Source organism: Rhipicephalus sanguineus, chromosome 1 (assembly GCF_013339695.2).
Source record: "Rhipicephalus sanguineus isolate Rsan-2018 chromosome 1, BIME_Rsan_1.4, whole genome shotgun sequence".
Lineage (NCBI taxonomy): Eukaryota > Metazoa > Arthropoda > Arachnida > Ixodida > Ixodidae > Rhipicephalus > Rhipicephalus sanguineus.
This window is the reverse complement of record NC_051176.1, coordinates 278,798,575-278,817,977: the sequence shown is the minus strand read 5'-3', so window position 1 is coordinate 278,817,977 and position 19,403 is coordinate 278,798,575. Positions and strand designations below refer to the sequence as shown.

Here is a 19,403-nt window from a genome sequence, read left to right as displayed (position 1 = left end):
TGTTCTGTGCTGGAACGCAGAACTCTCATATTGTGTCCGAGGCTTGCACGCGAGCGGAATAAAAAGGAAAAGCTCCCATGTATGGAGGCAGCCGTCACAAAGGTGTTTTACTAACTTTTTCTAGTTGGTGATCATCATCATACCGTACGATGACGGTGTGATCATCATACGCATGATCATACGATATGATCAATCACGAGGCTACACGACTGCGCGCAAGTTCTCGTCCTTCTTCCTGCTTTTCTGGGGTGTACAAGAGATCACACACACACACGACTCCACAGTAATGTGGCATCCTCGCAGACATCCGCCGCAAAAGCAGCGAAACCAAGCTGAAGCCGTGTTGTTCGCAACGTAAGTGAAGTTAAAGAATGTCCAAGAATCATCAATCATCCGGAAGAACTAAACTGCGCCCGCTCACCTGGCAACTGGCGAAATTGCGACAACACCGTCCACCGTCTCCACTTCGTAGATGTGGTGCTGTATTTTCTTGTTAAGAAGGTCTGTTTCGCTGTCGATATGTATGTCCGCCATTGCATGAGCAACGCACGTGAGCCTCGCGTGCATGCATGAGCAGTGGCTTGAATGGGAATCTATAGTAGCACGAGCGTCTCAAGCGAGCCAGCGAGCTGTCAAAGTCTTCATTGATGATGTTGATAGCTGCGGTTGTGGATGCTCACCGTATGACAGGATTGTAACAGTGCGGCACACGTACAACATGCACTCCGACATAACATATCAACGCACATCCTGTAATACAGCTTAAGCATGTGGCTAGTAGTTGACCCAGCAAACGTATCTAACATTTAAATAACGAAGTGCAGTTACGAGGCAGTTGCAAAAACAGCTCGCCAGCAAGGCTGGCGAGCCGACTACCAGACCTGGTGTCGCGGCTGCATGCCACCCGAGAGCGCGGAGAAGGCAGAGGAACCAGGCCAGTAGCCAGGAATTTTTTGGGGGGAGGGGGGTACTTCACCAAAATTTCGGGGGGGGGGGGGTGAATCCCCCCCCCCCCTGGCTACGGGCCTGAAAGGAACTACCCCGCTACTGCTATCTACTTCTCGCGAGGAGGCAGGGTTTTCATAATCCGAGGGTCCGGGTGGGTGCCACTGCATGACACTTTTTTTTCCTCCCAGTGTGCGAGGCCCACATGGAAAGTGTGGAGTACAGCTATGCTCAAATGTATATTTTCCGCAGGTGTAACTTCATTTTTTTCAATTACAATTTGACCAGGCAGGCAGGCAGGCAGGACCAGGCAGGACTCAATGAATATGCGGATGCACTGGCAATATCATCCTATGATGGCCCTATTTTGTCTGTATTGCCCACGTCAGCGTATGTCACAGCAGCGAGATTTGAAAAGCGTACCACGGCCAATAACTTCGATAAATCTCCTTTGTTATCATCAAATTTCCCACAGCTAAAGTTTCCTTGGAAGAGCAGGTGGTGTTCATCTAGGATGGAAGAAATACTAATTACAAGGCTACACTGTCGAGTCCCACCACTGAACTTTTACCTTCACAGGTCGGGTCTGGCTCAGTCACCGTTATGCCTCCACTGTAATGAGAGGGAATCTCTGGAGCACTTCTTTTTGACGTGCCAAAGATTTAAAACACAAAGAAAAAGACTACTAGAAGAACCCCTGCGGAAGTTGGGCTTGAATTTGTCACTTCCGGTGATTCTTTCATTTGGGGCAACCATATTTGGTTTTAGCCACAGGAGCGTTTTCAACGCTGTCTCTAATTTTTTATGAGAATCCAAAAGAATTGAATGTTGAGTGTAGCCTCAGTTGTCTTATGTGCAACTGTATATATTCATTTTTATTATTGTTCTTGTTGTTTCCATATAGGCGGTTTTTTTTTCTTTTTTTTTTTCTCTTCTTTAAATCTTGCGAGTTTATATGTAAAGGATAAACATTTCATTTCAACTTTTTCCTTCACTAAGTGAATTAGTTTCCTAAGCAAGGCACCGTCCGCTTCATGGCCTATCCCCCGCAGTGGGTTGAGCCAAAGTACTGAGGAACCAACCAACCAACCAACCAACATCAACCAGTCCTTAAAGTCGAGGAAAAAGGGGGTCTCAGACAACCCACCAGTATTTACAAGGGATCTGCGAGCTCCCTCGCTAGATTGCATGGTTGTATGTTGGCAAAATATAAATTTCAATTAGTGTACAGGCAGCCATGTATGCCATGGACCGATGAAATGTAGGTCTCTCAAGGCTAATTAAATATTGCATTATTGTATTTTGTGTAATAAAGCACATTTTTTGCTAACATTTACATTTCCCAAGTTTTAGAAGATCTCTGTTGTACAAGACCGTCGAGGCTGTTCGAAAATGTTACCTTTGTCCTTGATGTAAAAATTCCTATTAAATAGTGGTAAAGCGAATAATATTACATGCGTTACAAGTGCCAAGACTTCGTTTCACTGAGCTAAGCCAGATATTGTAGAGCTCACTGGCAGCGACTGGAAATCGCTTGTTTCAAGTCTGCATCATAAATTGAGAAAAAAAAAAGACAACTTTAAAAATTTCATCTGTTCCTATAAAACTGTGTGTAAGACAAGCTATCAACTACTTTTCCTCTCTCCCTCTTTATTTCCCTCTCCACCTTTGCTCGAATCACTAGGAGCCCCCCTTCGATGGAACCAGACTTTACGCACAGACATCAACAATGGCCACTGCTTACTAAAGTTGCAAAAGATTTAATTACACTACATGAACAAGCGTACAGTGTGTGTGGTTGTGCAAGGTGTCAGTCGCTGGACATTGTTTCCTGACAAAGCCACTGTGACAACACCAAGCTGGAGCCATGCCATATTCCAGCCGTCACATAGCAAGACCACGTGATAAGCAATAAGACTAACAAATTAATCCTTTAATGCCTAATATGGCATATATGTAGCGCCTTTGCAAATGTTTTCAGGTAAAACTCGCGTCTTACCCATTGCTTGCACACCGAAATTCCTTTAAAATCAGGTTAAACCTAATTTCTACCCGAAAATATGCCTTGCTGAAAAAGCATTCAGCAGAAAAAGGAAGCCCTTCATTGCAGACAGGCCAGTTTCCCAGGCAAACATTGCTTTGACATTGTCACGTATTCAAAACGGCAGTTGTGATACATACAAACACTGTGCAGATCTAGCATGGCTAGAGAATTCCTGCAAATGCAGATGATGTACGTGAAATAAAAAAAGTCCGATAAAAGAAAAGCTTCACATAACGTGTAACAAACAAATGTACATGCTTTGCAAAATGAACCAATGCTTTTTTTTTTTTCTTTTTGCAAGGATATAAAAAAAAAAAGCACACCTAATAATTTCTGACTAAGATTATCCCCCTAATACTACAAACTGAATATAAAGCCCAATTTTTACCCTCCACATTTTGAAAAAATAACACTAAAATTAAGGCCTTAAAAGATATGTTATGCTGCTTTGATAATTAAAGTTCAGATTTAAGCACATGAAATAATGCATAGCAGTGTTTTGGGTATACTATAGAGCTTTCAGTAGCCAATGGCTAATATGTTACAGCACTAACTTCAAGTTTGAGGTTGATTGTGAATTTTGATGATAAATGATGAGCCACGACTGTCATGGCACCAGACTTGAAGGAAATACAACACATGCGCGACTAGGCTCCTGGTGCCATGAGTCTAGCCATGCAAGGTGCCTGGTCAAGGTGCAAGGGGCCTGGTCATTTGAGATTACTCAAATAACATGGCATTTTCTCTATTGCAAATGTACTGCTCATGGCCAGAAATGAAGTGAAGAGTAGTTTCCTCAACGTGTAAACCTTAAAGCGTTTTAAGGATGCTAATGTCTACTATTCACACGCTCACTTTCACGAACTTCAATATCATACTGACCAATTGTCCAACTATTGCCAATCCCACCAACAGTGATTAAGATCTTAAGCAATGACACAGCTTTTACTTGTTTTCAAAAACTTGGACGCTTTAGCTTCGCCTTCGAGACTAAAATGCGATAGCATAATCGGGCCCTGTTCACATCGCCTTCTCGGTCACTAGCCTGGCTTCGCTTCTTGGTGGAAACCTCAACCGTGCCGCAAGTAAAAAATGACCATACTTTAGCAATCTGCAGCATTTCCTCCTCAAAGGTGGATGCACACAAGCCTGCACCAATGGGCCCGCACTCCAGACTTACATCATGAGACGGACAGCTGGGACCCCGCCTTCGGAAAACATTGCCGAGTGCATACTTTAGCCGCACAGACAATCGGCTGCCATGCATTCGGTCATCTGGGCGGGGCCTCTCCGGACTTCTAAAGTTGTATCCGACTATAGAATGCCAACTGCAAGTACAGCTGGGAAGTTCCCACTGCGCCATAATTCTTCCTTTGGCAAATTAGTGAAGTACCCACTATGCATCTATAAGGCAACATGCGCACCTGCACACTATGTTGTTGCCGATAATGATGATTAATTATGCCTGTGCGCTTTGTAATTAGTGGGCCTTTAAACCAACCACTCCTTGCACAAGTCGCATGTTTTGACACCTGGTGCAATTCCATGCTTCTGCCACACAATATTACATGCATTATGGACACGCCTCGCACTAAATGACATTCATATAGGGTTATTTTCCAAAGCAGTCTCAAGCACGGGAGTGGCTCTGTGGTAGTACACCTGCTTGCCACACAGAAGTTCTAGGTTCGATTCCCATTCGAACCTAATATTTTTATTTGCATCTATGTATTTCGAATTTTCGCTCACAAACAACGCTGACTTTTCACTCATAACCAATGACACCGAAACTCCCGCGAAACAAGCTCTTTAACACTATCATGTTAAAATCAACTGAAATGGGATATAATCATGATTGCACTTTTATACTACACAATGCATATAATTTGCATGCAACCAACCTCACCCAATTTACTATACATCTCAACCTGAAGAAAAGTCAGTTCACTGTTTCTTACCTAAAAGAAATAATTTGATAGCAACATGCATTTGTTTTTACAGAGTGTATAGGTAAACATGAAAATCCAGCAAGAATTTTTAATGTATTAGTTTGTGGTTGCAAAAGAGTTGGAAGTATGTTGGTACGCGTTACTACAATAACAAGTACACACAATTGCTCTTACTTTTTATGTTGTCTATGTTGAAACAAGTTTCATCACCATATTTGTTTACTATCTGGACCGATTTAGAACAGCTCCTCAAAAGAAAAAAGAACAGAAGCATTCGCTAACCTTAGAGAACCATTTTATTTTCATACTCTTACGGAAAAGAGATCCAATGCCATTCAACTTCCCGCCAACTCAACCATTGCATTCTAAACAAGTAACAATGCTATAAAAAGGATTGTGGTGAATTCATGCTTCAATGGTTTGTCACATTTCCACTGACATTATCTGTATGTATAGCGTGCATCTGATGAGACAGTGCAAGAAACGGTTCATTCATGCTTTACAAGGGGGAAGTGATTCTTGATAATAATAAAAAAACAGGAAGTGAGGAAAAATGAGAGCCCCGCAACTGTCTATCTCAAGGATGACACCTCAGCAGTAGCTCTCAGGGGGATGGGATAAGAAGGGATTAAAAGAGTAGTAATAGGAAAGAGTAGGAGTGGGGGATCCGGTCAGCGGAGTTCATGGACGGGGCACGATGAGCCAGTGCACGAGGACATCACGGAAGGGCGGGCCTTAATCGGTGAAAGGTGCTCTACTTGGCTGACGTGGGAGCCGTCACGGCACGACGATCAGCCAGAGGCACGGACATCACAGAGAGTCGAAACTAAATCCGAGAGAGGTGCACGGCGTAGCGGACAACGCAACCGTTCGTAGTGACACGACGATCGGCAAGAGGCGGAGAAGACTCGGCATCGCGGACGACGCGACCACCACGCATGAAATCCACCGAGCGAATCATGCTTTACAAGCATAAGCATCTCTTGTTCTTTGACACGTTTCAGCGAGTATTTATGTATTTCCTCCTCTATACAGGTCATAGTGGTCAAACATAAATGCCAGCAAAAAGGCAGACCGAATTTGATCAAATGAAATCACAATAGTTTGTGACAAAGTGACAGATCATTTTCAAGATGAGACAGCAATAAGCCTCATGAAAAATGTTCACTGAAGAACATACCATAATTTCTCGCATACAACCCACACCAAAAAATCGAAAAAATGGGCTTAAAAAGTGGGGTGCGGGTTATACTATACAGGGGTTATATATGCATAATTTTTTTTTTCTTTTTGCAGAGTTAAAGTTAGGGGTGCGGGTTATATGCGAGAAAATACGGTACTTGTTACTCCAAAATGGTGGGAGGTCATTGCTGCATAGAGAACATGTGTGTTCAATGTGACGAATGCATTAACACAGTAGCACACTACCTCCTGAACAAAGCTACATGCTGCTCACAAGGTATTTCAAACATATATGGAGAAACCATCAACCACACGGTGCTTTCTCGATGGTCAGTTTAATTTTATAACAAACCCACCCAGACATTTCAGCTCATTGTGCTCAGCATCACTGCCTTGGCAATCACCCATGTTTGTGCTGAGGTCATGCTCAGCACCAACTTAATGCGATTAGAAATTCAAAAGGTGTTCTGCAGCAGGTCCCTTCATCCAAGTTCATAGGAGGCAGAACTATGCGAGCCTATCATACAGCAAATTGTTAGCTCTCTCATGTCCCTAATGCATAGTTCCACTGATGGCCAAACTTGTCCTGGAACTTCTTGCTGTCAATAGAATCCATTGATTCAGCCACTCTTTTTGCTGCCCGTCTGCACAGAAAAAAAAAAAATTGCTTCATATGTGAAAAGCAAACAACACAGTGACACAAGAAATGACATTACACGAAAAAGCAGTGACTATTATTATGATAGAAAACTGACCGTTCAGTTTTCATTGTAACAACTTTTTTCTTTTATTGTGTATCTGGAGTGGGTGACTGAAAGCATGCATGCGAGTACCCTAGTGCACTTTTACCATATTGCAAAGTGCACATTCTACAAAAAATGTAGTTCTGTATTTAGCGCTGCATGTGCCTTGCATGAGCACGAGATTCACTGTGTTTGTTGTTGCCATGTGTCAATTGTGACAAGTGTGAGCAGCTGTTGAGTGTTACGTTTGGCCTAAAAATTCATCGAGGCCGACGCCATTGAGCGTACAGCTGTCTACCGGAATGCTGTCCCCCCCCCCCCATATCGGCGCTTAGACGGAGGCAGGAATGCCGATTCTTCCTGGAGGAGCTTTTGCCGGGCGAGCGGACATGTCGCCGTGGATGGCTTTCCCAGAAAAAGGACGTCGGAATTCGGAGACCCCTTTTTGGCTTGTTGTTCTCTGCGTGAGATAGCACCACGGGAGATTTTCTCACCCAGCCACATCTGCCTTCTACCCTACCGCAGCAGGGAAAATTAACCTGCGCCGGAGGGAGCGGTCTGCGTGTTTTCCGGAATTCGACACACCCGCTTTATCGTGCGTTTTGGTCAGCGTGGGAGTGCGCCGTTGAAGACGCTCCCATCAACCCAGGTGGGGCCTTCACCCGAGGCAGCCATCATTCAACGCTTCTTCCAAGTATTACTGGCAGTGGAAGCGGAGGTCATCGGCCCTTTCCCCTTTGGACTGAAACTCCTCGCCGACCTTCTCACCTACGAGTCTTCGGGGCGTGGCGAGTGTATTGTGTGACTATTTGCCTCCTTTCGGGAGGCCGGACGCCAAGACGACAGGTCACCGGATTGGCGGGAGACGCTGACACCGGTTTGCCAGTGCTTCTGCAGTGACGTTCTCGGGGCTATAAAAGCCGAAGACTTTTGATGTTACTCTGCTCTCTCTTTTCACTCCAATCTCTTAACCATGTAAATAAATCTACGTTCCTTCCTGAAAGAACGCGCCTCCTCACTGGAAATCATCGGCTATGGGGACGGACGGCGGGAGCCAGCTACCGTAACGAGACCCGCCGAACCCGACTCCTTACATGAGGCAGTAGCACGCAATGAGGTCTTGCTTATCTTGCAAGTGATCGCGAGTGTTCAGGATACGAATGTCACTGATGTAAGTGCTTTCAGGTGGGGAGAAAAAGGAAGTTTCCTCTTGCACCTTACTGCTTGTTTCAGAATATCACAGACCTCACTCTCCATCATACCAAAGTTGAAAGAAGCTATTCTGACCACTCTAAAGAATAGGATAAATTCCCGCTAAAGATATTAGAGCAGGCACTTCTACCGCAAATAAAAGCTTTTTGGTGAGTGCATAGAACAATTTCAATGTAGCCAACTGATTTTTCGGAGCTGCTCACACCTACCAGCCGCACCGCTACCAAACCTACAGGATTATGTGAGTGTCCTGTGGTAAAGCAGACTTACGACATTGTAGCGGGTCTTGCTCGATCCTTAGAACATAATGCGCGCGCTATGTCGCAAAACAGAAAACGTGGCCACCACAAACAAAAGTGCTGAAATTCAGGTTGTCGCCTTGTTCACATGCGATTTTAGACCGCAGCTCTTTTGTTTTTGCAACATGCAACAGTTCTGACATTGCGAGTTCAACAGACTAAGTGGAGAGCAAGTGGTTCAGTTCAGTGAACATAGTAACAGTGGCATCGCATGACTCAGTGGCATCACAAAACATCCAAGGTTTGGATGGCAAGCCATGGCAGCAGCAGAATGGACACAGTAGCTTCTTTAGGTCACTCTAGCTTTCACACAGCATTGGAGCTGCATCTCTTTTGGCTTTATGCATGACAAACAGCCACTGTGAAGAGGACTTTGCCAGCTCGGCATGAAGTCATGGTCACCGTATATCAGGTTAAACAAACAACAAAGTTGATTTATGTATGTTATCTAAATTAGTTTTCCGTACTGCCCTATTATATGAACATTTTTGCGGCACCTTCCAAGTAAAAATGGAATCTGTCAGTGACCATACTTTGCATAAAAGGTCGATTTCAATACAACGAAATGTGAATGTAATAATACAGGTTGCAGATTTTACTGACTTCGTTATACAGTCCAACCTACATATGCCAAACTCACAGAAAAAAAACGCGAATTAGTTTGATATATTGTATAAGTTGATATAAAACTTTTAAAGAATCTACAGAATCTTCTATGCGAACTTCAGTGTGCAAGTTGGCTGCACAGCACTACACGATAATACAAGGAAGGCGGTTTTACGGCAATAGGAAGGGATTCATTATTTTTCCTTTAGTTTTTATTTTTCCACAGTTTGCAGTAGGGGTGAAGGTTATATGCAGGGGCGTCATACGTGACAAAATACAGTATCAATGTAAACAGTGCCTCAATATCTTCAAACACAGCAGCATGTACTCGTGGGGCGCCTGGACCCTCTAGTCCATCTTTGCACCACTCGTGCTCCCAAATGCGTGTGGGAAAGCCCCTTCCACAAGAAAAAGCCATCATTTTATGAGGGAAAGCCAACTTCTTGGTGAGTTCCTCGCCGCTCAATGTATGGAGTGTTCCGGCTTCGATATAGCCCTATATTTTCGTATGAATTTACACTAAAGCATTCAAAAATTGTTCAACATAAAGAATAATTCGATACAGATGCAATATCTGCACAAAGAAGTTTTACTCTTGTAAACCGTCTTTAAAACATGCACAGATCAGTGAACCGTGTATGCCAACAAGATACTGCATCCTGTTTGGATTAAGATGAGCTCCCTCCTTACGGCACTCACTTGTTGAAAACCTTCTTCTCGAGGCGCTGCCTCGCAGTGGTTACTGGACCACGACGAGTGCGCTGCTTCCGTACTGGTCGGCCCACACGTAGCTGGACACCTGTGGCAGCCTCAAGGTCCCGCAGCAGCTGAGGATCTTGCCACTCAGGCACACTCGGAGTTGGCTGCACTAAGCTTGAGTCCCGTGGGTTGCCAAGATCATCCCTTGCAACAATGAGGCCATGCAGAGGGCACTGCATGTTTCCATCTCTAAAGCAGGCATCCACAACCTCATACCTATGACCCAGCAATCATCACCACCATCGACACAAGCAATTTATTCAAGTCCGATGTCACAAAAGAGGAGGACATCAAAAGGGCCATCTTTCCAACCTTACAATGCTACATGGCACATGCAGTGATGCTACCGAGAACTTCTGATTTGGAGCAATTTTTGGAACAGCAAAGTTTTCATTTTGGAGCATTTTGGAGCAGCGAAAATTTCCATCTTGGAGCAGGTAATTTTGCATCTGGGAGCATTCTGGAGCAGCTAATTTCACATCCCGTAGTACACTGGAGAAGCAAGTTGCATTTACATTCAAGCACCTTAATAATTAATGTGGGGCTCTAATGAAGAGCTAGAAATATTTCGATTCATTGCAAATCGTAAGTAAAAAATCATCTCAGGAGCACTCCATATTTAACTCGATAATGCAAAAATAAGGTCATCATGCAGTTGAGTGTTCTGGAATAACCTATTCAGCGAATATCATTGAGACTAGCAAATAAATAAAATTGTACTTCATGAAATAACACTCTAAATACATCTATGTGGTTATCAGCAGACGTGGTAGACAAATGCCGCGATGTACAATGCCTCAATGCAAAACAGTCACACTGTCTCTAATGCATTCCTCTAAGACGACTCCAAGGCGAAAGCCAGGTTCTTTTTCTTCTCAATCGATCGTATTGCTGGGTGCAACATGACGTGCCTTAGCTAGTCACAAAGAGCCAACTTCCTCCGACACTCCCTTCCCTCTTTCTGAGGCCTCTCCGTGCGGTAGCAAGACCGTTCTCCCAATGCTTCCATACTATCGTTTGCGCATGTGCCATGTTGCCTGGAAGATGGAGGTCCGCTTCAAGTCAAGCTTTCGCGAAAGTGTCCGAACATGCGTTCAACGGGGTACGTGATTTAACAAACTTCGTTCTTCGTTTAAAGTGAAGCTCTATATATAGCTAAGACATTCCGTTGGTATGCCGAAAACCCCCTAGTGCCCTCTAGGAAGCATGCAAAAAAAAAATTCACAGGGTCCCTTATGCATTCGCCTAAGACGACTCCAAGGCAAAAGCCATCTCTTCTTTTTCTTCTCACTTGATATATTGAGCCTGTGGCCCCTTTTGAATGCTTTCTGCACCTAACGTGGTTTTGCACCGCCACCAGGATCAGAGATGTTGCAAGCTTTCTGCACCCCGTCTGGTTTTGCACTGCCTCCATGATCGGCACACCGATCACAGAGGCAGTGGAAAGCTACAATGTCATGTGACGATGTCATCATGTGACTTCAAGGTGTATGACATGACAAGTTTTAGCGATCTATGAGGTCACGATGGCATCATCACACGATTTTTTGCATCACTCCTGTTGATGCCACCGATGGTCAATTTTCATGTTTGATGAGGCGTCTACGGCTTTCACATTAATATTGCATATTGAACGTTAACAGCGTGGCCATTAACAACCTGGCTTTACATACCAAACTGGCTTCCACCATGTCACCACTGTGGCATGCGCTCAACAGCTTTGCTAGTCATCCACCTCATAGAGTGGAAGGGCTCCTCAATTTCTTTTTCTTTTTATTGCGATAGCAACTATATGGACACTCTCGATGGGCTTTTGTCATTGCCGTCGTGTTCCGTATAAATTACAAATTGATAACATCACCCCGCACATCATCGTACGTTCTACCCTCGAGTAAAAGATTGCAAGCTCTGGTGACGAAGGCAGCTTAAGTGGAGATGAAACAAGTTGGCCGTCTCTGTCACATGGAGGGCACATGCGATAACATCAACCTGAGTGCGAGACCTGCCGTCGATTGCTCATCAAACTGAGAGGAAACGCCCTGCCCGTCTTTCGTAAGGTGCATGAAGGGACGCCACGGTAGGGGACGGGGGGGTGGCTGCGCCGCTCGAAGGTTGCTGGCACGCACACTATCTCGAGGCATCAGGAGACTGCTCGTAAACTTGCTGTGCTCTCAATGCTTACTCCGCCTTTACAGAACTGACAGTACGAAAACCGCTTCGGTCCCTTGAGTGGCCATATCAGGGGCGTAGGCAGAAATATTTTTGGGAGGGGGGGCACCTCTTTGATCTGAAGTGGAAACCGGGCAGGCAGATGTGATCGAGTGTCATTTTGGGCCTGTATAGCATGGCAAAACAAAAAAAAAAACAAAAAAAAAACAATGGGTGCATGGGTGGGGGAGCGCACGCGCCCGATGTGCCACTACTTGGCTACACCACTGCCTTGAACCAGCGTTTTGTTGAGTTATACAAGATCGGATCTAAAAAGAGTTAGCTGTTAGCCTTACTTCGCATAAAAATACAATTTGTTAGTATCGCATGCATTACTTCGACCTTAAAGGAGTACTGACACAAAATTTTGAGGGCAAGATAACTTGTAGGATAGATTTGTGTGGACACACACGCATCTACAAAATATCAATGGATAATACAGCCAAGGACATATTTAAAATCAATTTTAATGTGTGTGTCACGCCACTGCATGCGAAACGCGCCTTTGGTTTTCGTGTAAACAACCATTCGCCACCTGCGTCACGAGATTGTGTTGGCTGCTATGATCATTGCGAGCGCTTTCTCCTAGCAGACCTTTTCAACGGAAAAAGGGCGCAGACTTTCACAGGAATACAAAGGCTGATGTCCTTGCCTCGGCAGTGCATTTTTGAGGGTCACGCATATTTACAACACCTCAGAGGGGATTATAGCAGCACCCAGGAAGCCTTCGTTGAAAGAGTTGTCAACGCGAGGCTCGTGTGCACGTGGTTTTGTGCGCTCACGTAGCCAGCTATGTTTACATGAAAACCACTCTAGGTCCCGCCCCACTTGGCGCTCACTGAAAACGAAACTGTGAGTGAGCGCTACAAAACCGTCTCCAAAAAATTAACAGTTGCGCACTCGAGCAAACGAGCTTTCCAGCTGTGATAAGTGGGTCGTTAGCTACCTATTGCAACAGAAAAAACACGGTGCAAAATTTTCGTGTCATGCTCCTTTAAGCGAAACTGTGATTTTTTTTTTAACCGCCAGCAAGTGACCCTGGAAAGCAAGGGCGGACGTATAACATGGCGTAGCCACTTCACAGTGGGCCTTCCGACTCTAGGGCTGTCAGCAACGAGCCCGCTACTGACAGCTGCACATATTAAAACCAAATTGCGGCTGCTCCAACCAGGAGGCATGCGTTTATTAATGAGATGACATTTTTTAAAAACGCAAGCAAAAAATTCGAATTGAGACGTACCCTAGCACTCACAAGCTCAAAAGGGCAGGACTGCAAGAGCGATTACAAACCCGGATGTGCTGGCGGAAGGAATTACGAAAAAGCTCTTCTGGATGAAGATCCATGGTTAAAGTATATTTTTCAATCCGCGATGCCCATAAAGAGAAGCGACAGACATTTTAGCGGCACGCATGTAGTTATTAGTGAACAATGTTTTAATTACATGCCCTGCGACGCTTGAAATGAGCTATCAGCAGCGTTTCTGGAGCCGACGACGTCCGCCGATGAATCGCCGCCACACGGTGAAAAATCTTCGAATTAAGCGGGTTTTCAAGGCAAGGAACTTTGAATTACTGAAAGTAATCAGAGATGGTCATTTGCCATGTCTGCTGGCTTGCGGCTCTAAGGGTTATGTTTTCCAGCAATATGCAATGCCGATTTTGCCGCAATATCGGGGAAACGGCGGCCGTTTGGAGCCACAAGGCAATGACATATAGCAGTGTTGATTATTCACAGCTGAAGACCTCAGCCTCGCTGTTGCCAGCGCAGAAAAAAAATTCGGCAGATCCCAGGTACCATGGGAGTCGATGTTATGCGAAGCATGTGGCGGGTAGCCGACTGTGGCGTAAGCTTTTTTTACTGAGCGACACGTTACAAAATGACGCTAAAGATTTGTATAAATTTTATACGCACACATATATATGTTGAAGAGCCGCATATGTGTAATATAACCAGTTGTTTACGGTTGGGTAACGCTGCCAATGGCAACGTGGGTATTACTAACACCAGAAGAGGTAAGCTGATATGTAGTGCTTATACGTGTCCCGAGAACGCACGCACGTTTCACGAACCCGTGTGCATGTGTGCAAAAAGTTCTTGACAGTTCTTGAACAAGGGCATCATCACCGTGATCAGTCAGCACCAGCAGCTGGTTACGACTTGTCATAGGATCCGGTCGTGATCGTGGTGACGAGGGGTCCATGTGTAGTGAAGTATGTGGTATAGTAGAGCTGTTGGAATTCGTGGATGCCTCGGTCATTTCGTCGACAAATCGTCTGTCGACAGAGCCGGCGACATGTCGGAACCGGAAGCCACCCTTCGCGTTGGTGAGGTATAAGCCGTTCAGGCTCGTAGGCCTGGATAGTGCTACGTAGACCAACATCAGTGGATGGTGTTTGTCGTATTTGTAGACTACCTGGGCGTATGTGGCCTACGTAGCTTAGTCTACAAAGCGGCTGTCAATCAATCTGGCGTCATCCTCGGTCAGCATGAGGCCATCGCCCAGCCTTGTAAGAAATGAAGAGGACACTGCGTCGTTCTGGCGGACCAAGTGCGCTTTACGGTGCGGTGATGTGGATATCATATGTAACTTTCGTTAATGTATTCCTCCGGGGTCGAGCAATGCTTAAATATAGCTTGCTAAATCATAGGAATACAAACGTAATGTTTATTAGAATGCTATAAAAGCGGAGCCAACACTGGAACTACAGACGTTAATCTGATATGACGCCTGTATCGTAGGAGTAGACATCGTGGGAGTATCATGTAGTGTTGATTGCTTTCTTGTAAAATTAGATAGCCAGCACCACAACCACAATTGACATTGCACCGATATTACGCCAGCGTAGGCTGTTTTTCCAAACCAATTTATAGACCTGGCGTGGCTCAGTGGTAGAATACCTGATTGCCACGCAGAATGCTTGGGTTCGATTCCTGCTGGGATCCTAACTTTCATTCTTTCCATTTGTTGCGTCAACGCTGCCGATGTTGGTTTTCCTTAACGCCTAGCATTTAAGTTAACAATGTTTGTTCTCGCCGTTCCTGGGTAGATATAAACTGTCAATCACCTGTGGCGCATACCCGTACACCGCGGCCCGTGGTAAACGGGTATGTGCCACACGTGTCTAGTGGAAAGGGTTTGACGACGTACGCGACAAGATTTTAAAGTTATTCATGTCATGACCCGGCAGTCATATTCGTCAAATCCTCTTACCCTCCCATGCAAAGTTTGGTCTACACCAAGTTAAGGAGGCGATCATGAGAGCACCCAGACGTAGGCGGCTAGATAGATAGATAGATAGATAGATAGATAGATAGATAGATACGTAGATAGAAACGCTCAAAGTGCCAGAGGTTCGCTAAGAAATGCTTCGCATTTAAAAAAAAGAAGGTCTCGTGGTCAGCTGATACGCGTGCCTGCGGAAAAGAAGACGTGTTTCACTGCAATGCAGTGGTGACACGCGGGCAGTGTGTCACATGCACCTCACAGCGTCAGCGCATCATGATTTACCCATTCTTTCTGAAAAATAAAGAAAATAATAATGGCCAGCCTGACAGAATTTGTGATGTGTTCTTGCTGGAAAACATGATCATTCAAGTTTTGGAAGTAGGTGTTGCAGGCAAGAACTCTGCCAGCAGAGCAAGTCCACAAATTGCCGGAGCAACCGCCAAGCGGAGGTTCGCATACATCGCGAATTTCGTCGGAACATCCTTTATATCCTTCATTATTTTCTTTATTTTACCAGAAAGAATGGGTAAATCACGACATGCTGACGCTGCGAGGTGCATGTTACATGCTGCCCGCGTGCCACCGCTGTGTCGCAGTGACGCACGTCTTCTGTTCTGCAGGTGTGCATATGAACTGACGAGACTTTTTTTTGCGCTGGCAACAACGAGGCTGAGGTGCCTTACCTATGATTCATTAGCAATGCTACGTGACAATGCCTTGCAGCTCCAAAGGGCCGCCGTTTCCGCGGGTTTGCGGTGAAATCAGGATCTGGAGGGTGATTCCACGTAAGATCGAACAAACGATGGCTGGTCGACCTCTTAAATTTATTTCAAAATTTTATATATTGTTGCCCGATGAGTGGAAAGAAGAGATCCGCAATTTGTTTTGCCGCCAAAAATTTTTTCGAAGCACAGGAAATCAATAATGACGAAGAGGTGGAGTGGAGCGCTCATCAGCTCTGCTGTTTTGGCCAACTTTCGTTATGAATTGCACAAAATATATTAAAGTTAGGTAGCTGAAATTTATTTACCTAAATATATGCATGTTTTTGCTTCTGCTCAGGTATTTTTAGTTTTTATGTGTAGTGTAGATGTTTTTATAAAAAACCTCAAATATGGACCAATTGGCAAAATTTTCTTTACTTTGAAGGTCTTTATCTCCATAAAGCCTTGTAGCAGAGCTACAAAAATTCCGCATTACGTTCTTCGCATGCTTATCTACCAAACTGCCAAATCTTGTATTTATATAACTTTTCAGTAAAGAGATATGATCAGGCTAAGTTCAAGAAAACACCGAACAATGGAAACTTCTGACAACAATTAAAAAAAGAACATTTTTTAAATTTCTTAAACTTTGTCCACTTATTCTCTTCCACATCAGCTTTCAAAATCATTAAAAACATGTTGCATAATGTCGTTGCACTAATAGTTATGGCCCCTCCAATGAGACCCTTAGGCAAGGATGGGCAATTCCGACTTCTTGCCCAGCAAGTGTATACAATGCAGGCAGGATTGAATTTCTTTTTATTAAAAGGCCAGCAGGTACCTAAAAAGGTGTCACCGGCACTGAAGACGCTAATTTTGAAAATATTTGGTCACTGCAGCGGCCACGAGCGCGGGGCTACCGATCAGGCGCGCGGGCACCCGAGATGCTCGTTCAGTGATGCTACCGAGGACTTCTGATTTGGAGCAATTCTTGGAGCAGCAATATTTCCGTTTTGGAGCACTTTGGAGCAGCAAAATTTTCATCTTGGAGCACTTTGGAGCAGATAATTTTGCATCTGGGAGCACTCTGGAGCAGCGAATTTTACATCCTGGAGTGCACTACAGAAGCAAATTGCATTAACATTCAAGCATCAGAATATTGCTATGGGGCTCTTATGAAGGCTAGAAATATTTCGATTCATTGCAAATATCATGGAAAAAATCATCTCATGAGAACTCCATACTTCACTCGCTAATGAAAAAATAAGGGCTCATGCAGTTGAGTGTTCTGAATTAACCTCTTCGGCGATTATTTTCGACACTAGCAAATAAACAGAATACCAGATCAATAAAATTGAACTTTATGAATAACACTCTAAATACATCTATGTGGTTATCAGCAGACATTGTAGACAAACGCCGTGATGTACAGCAGTGCCTCAATGCCAAAGAGCCACACTGTCCCTAATGCATTCCCCTAAGAAAACTCCAAGGCGAAAGCCAGGTTCTTTTTCTTTTCGATCGACGGGTTGATCCTCCCCCTCCTCTGCAAGCTTTCTGCACCTCACCTGGTTTTGCGCTAGCTCCATGATCGGCGCACCGATTGCGGATGCAGTGTAAAGCGACGATGTCGTGATGGCGTCATCACGTGACATCACGATATATGACGCAATGATGACGTCACAAGTTTTGACGATCTATGACGTCGTGATGGCGTCATCACGATTATTTTTTGCATCAATCGATTGACGCCGCCGACGGTCAACTTTCGTGTTTGATACAGCATCTGATGCTTTCGCATTAATATTGCGTATTGAACGTTAACAACCTGGCCTTACATACCAAACTGTCCTCCACCATGTCACCTCCTTGCCATGCGCGAAACAGCTTCGCTTATCATCCACTTCACAGAGTGAAATGGCTCCTCAACTTTTTTTAAATGTTTATTTTGATAACAATTATACGGACGCTCTCCGCGGATTTTTGTCGTCGACATTGCCGTAATTTTCTGTATAAAGACCGAATTAATGACATCACCACGCGCATTCTAGCCGCGGGTAAAAGCTCGCGAGCGCTGGCGACGAACGCGGCTGAAGCGGAGATTAAGCTAGCCGGCCGTCTGTCTCCGTCGCACGGACAGCGCATGAGATAACATCTTCCCGCGTGCAGGCCTGCCGTCGATTGCTCATCAAACAGCGAGGAAACGCCCCGCCCGTCTTTCGTAAGGAGCATGAAGGGACGCCAGGGGAGCTGAAAGGGGGGGGGGGGGGCGCATCGTTCGAAGGGCGCAGTCGCTTGCGCGCGCGCTACCTCGAGGCATCAGGAGACTGCTCGTAAACTTGCTGTGCTCTCAACGCTTACTTCGTGTTTAGAGAACTCAGAGCAAGAAAACGCTTCGGTTCCTGGAGCGGCCATATTCCCTTAAACCACTGTTTTGTTGAGTTACGCGAGATCGAATCCAAAAGAGTTAGCTGCTAGCCTTACTTCGTTTAACAATACAATTTGTTGGTATCGTATTCGAGTTTTTTTACCCGTCAGCTATTGACCCCCGAAAGCGAGGGGCGGACGTGTAACATGGGGTAGCCGCTTCACTGTGGGCCGTCAGCGACGGGCCCGCTATTGACAGCTGCGTATTTGCGGCTGCTCCGACCAGGATATATGCTTTTATTAATGAGATGACATTTTTAAAAAGCAAGCAAAAAATTCGAATTGGAACCCTAGCACGTGAGCTCGAAAGGGCAGGGCCTTTTAGGGGGTATTCACCGCAGAGTGATTAAACTCGGACGTGCTGGTATAAGCAATTGAGAAAAAGCTCTTCCTAATGAAGATCCATGGATAAAGTATATCCGAGGAAAAGTGTGAGCGCGTTTCCACCGTTCGCGTGCTCTTCCATAAACGCGAAGCAAGGAAAATTCGATATTGTTCCATATATATACTGCTAGCGATCCCAGATTTCATTCCGCGATGTCCGGAAACAGAAGTGAGAGACATTTAGCAGCACACATGTAGTTATTACTGAACATTGCTTTCCTTACGTGCCGTGCGACGCTTGAAACAAGCTATCAGCAGCGTTTCTAGCACAGACGACGTCCGCCGATGAATCGCCGTCGCACTTTCTCACTACCGAGAGGCCTAGACGTCACGAGCCTCTGCGGAGAGCGCGTTTTGCTGTCGAGCCGACTTGCAGAACAGAAGCTGCGTCGGCACCGTGCTTGGCATCGTGGCTTATTCGGGACGCACGCGCGAGCGCTGTTTATTCAGCGGAATAATTCTTGGTCCATGGTTGCGACTTTGGCAACCCCAAGATCAAGCTGCACATGTTCTGACGCGCCGGCCGTGCAATTGCCGGTGATAGACGCCCCCAAACCCGAGACTTTGGCGCAGTTTGGCGCAATTTTCGTCGATATTATCAGGATGGCGCAGTAAATACAATTTGGCGCACTTTGGCGCAGTTGGCGCAGGAGTGCAATCACTGCTCGTTGTAAGAGACGGCGCAGTGAGAGCTCGTTTTCGCATCCTCAGACC

General features: G+C 45.2%; 1 protein-coding gene across 2 annotated transcripts in view; it reads right to left on the bottom strand.

The window, feature by feature from the left end:
* Nucleotides 1-5,216: 5,216 nt before the first annotated feature.
* The window catches only part of LOC119379071 (UV-stimulated scaffold protein A), a 32,181-nt gene continuing 17,994 nt past the window's right edge, over nucleotides 5,217-19,403 (bottom strand). The window contains exons 9-10 of one of the 2 annotated variants that reach the window (XM_037648235.1): nucleotides 9,680-9,912; nucleotides 5,217-6,764 (exon numbers count right to left, since the gene is read on the bottom strand). In XM_037648235.1, coding sequence (XP_037504163.1) covers nucleotides 6,665-6,764; nucleotides 9,680-9,912 — 333 coding nt within the window. In that variant the 3' untranslated portion in view covers nucleotides 5,217-6,664. Of the gene's footprint in view, nucleotides 6,765-9,674; nucleotides 9,913-19,403 lie in introns of those variants that run through there. The other variant, XM_049411857.1, reaches the window with a different exon arrangement.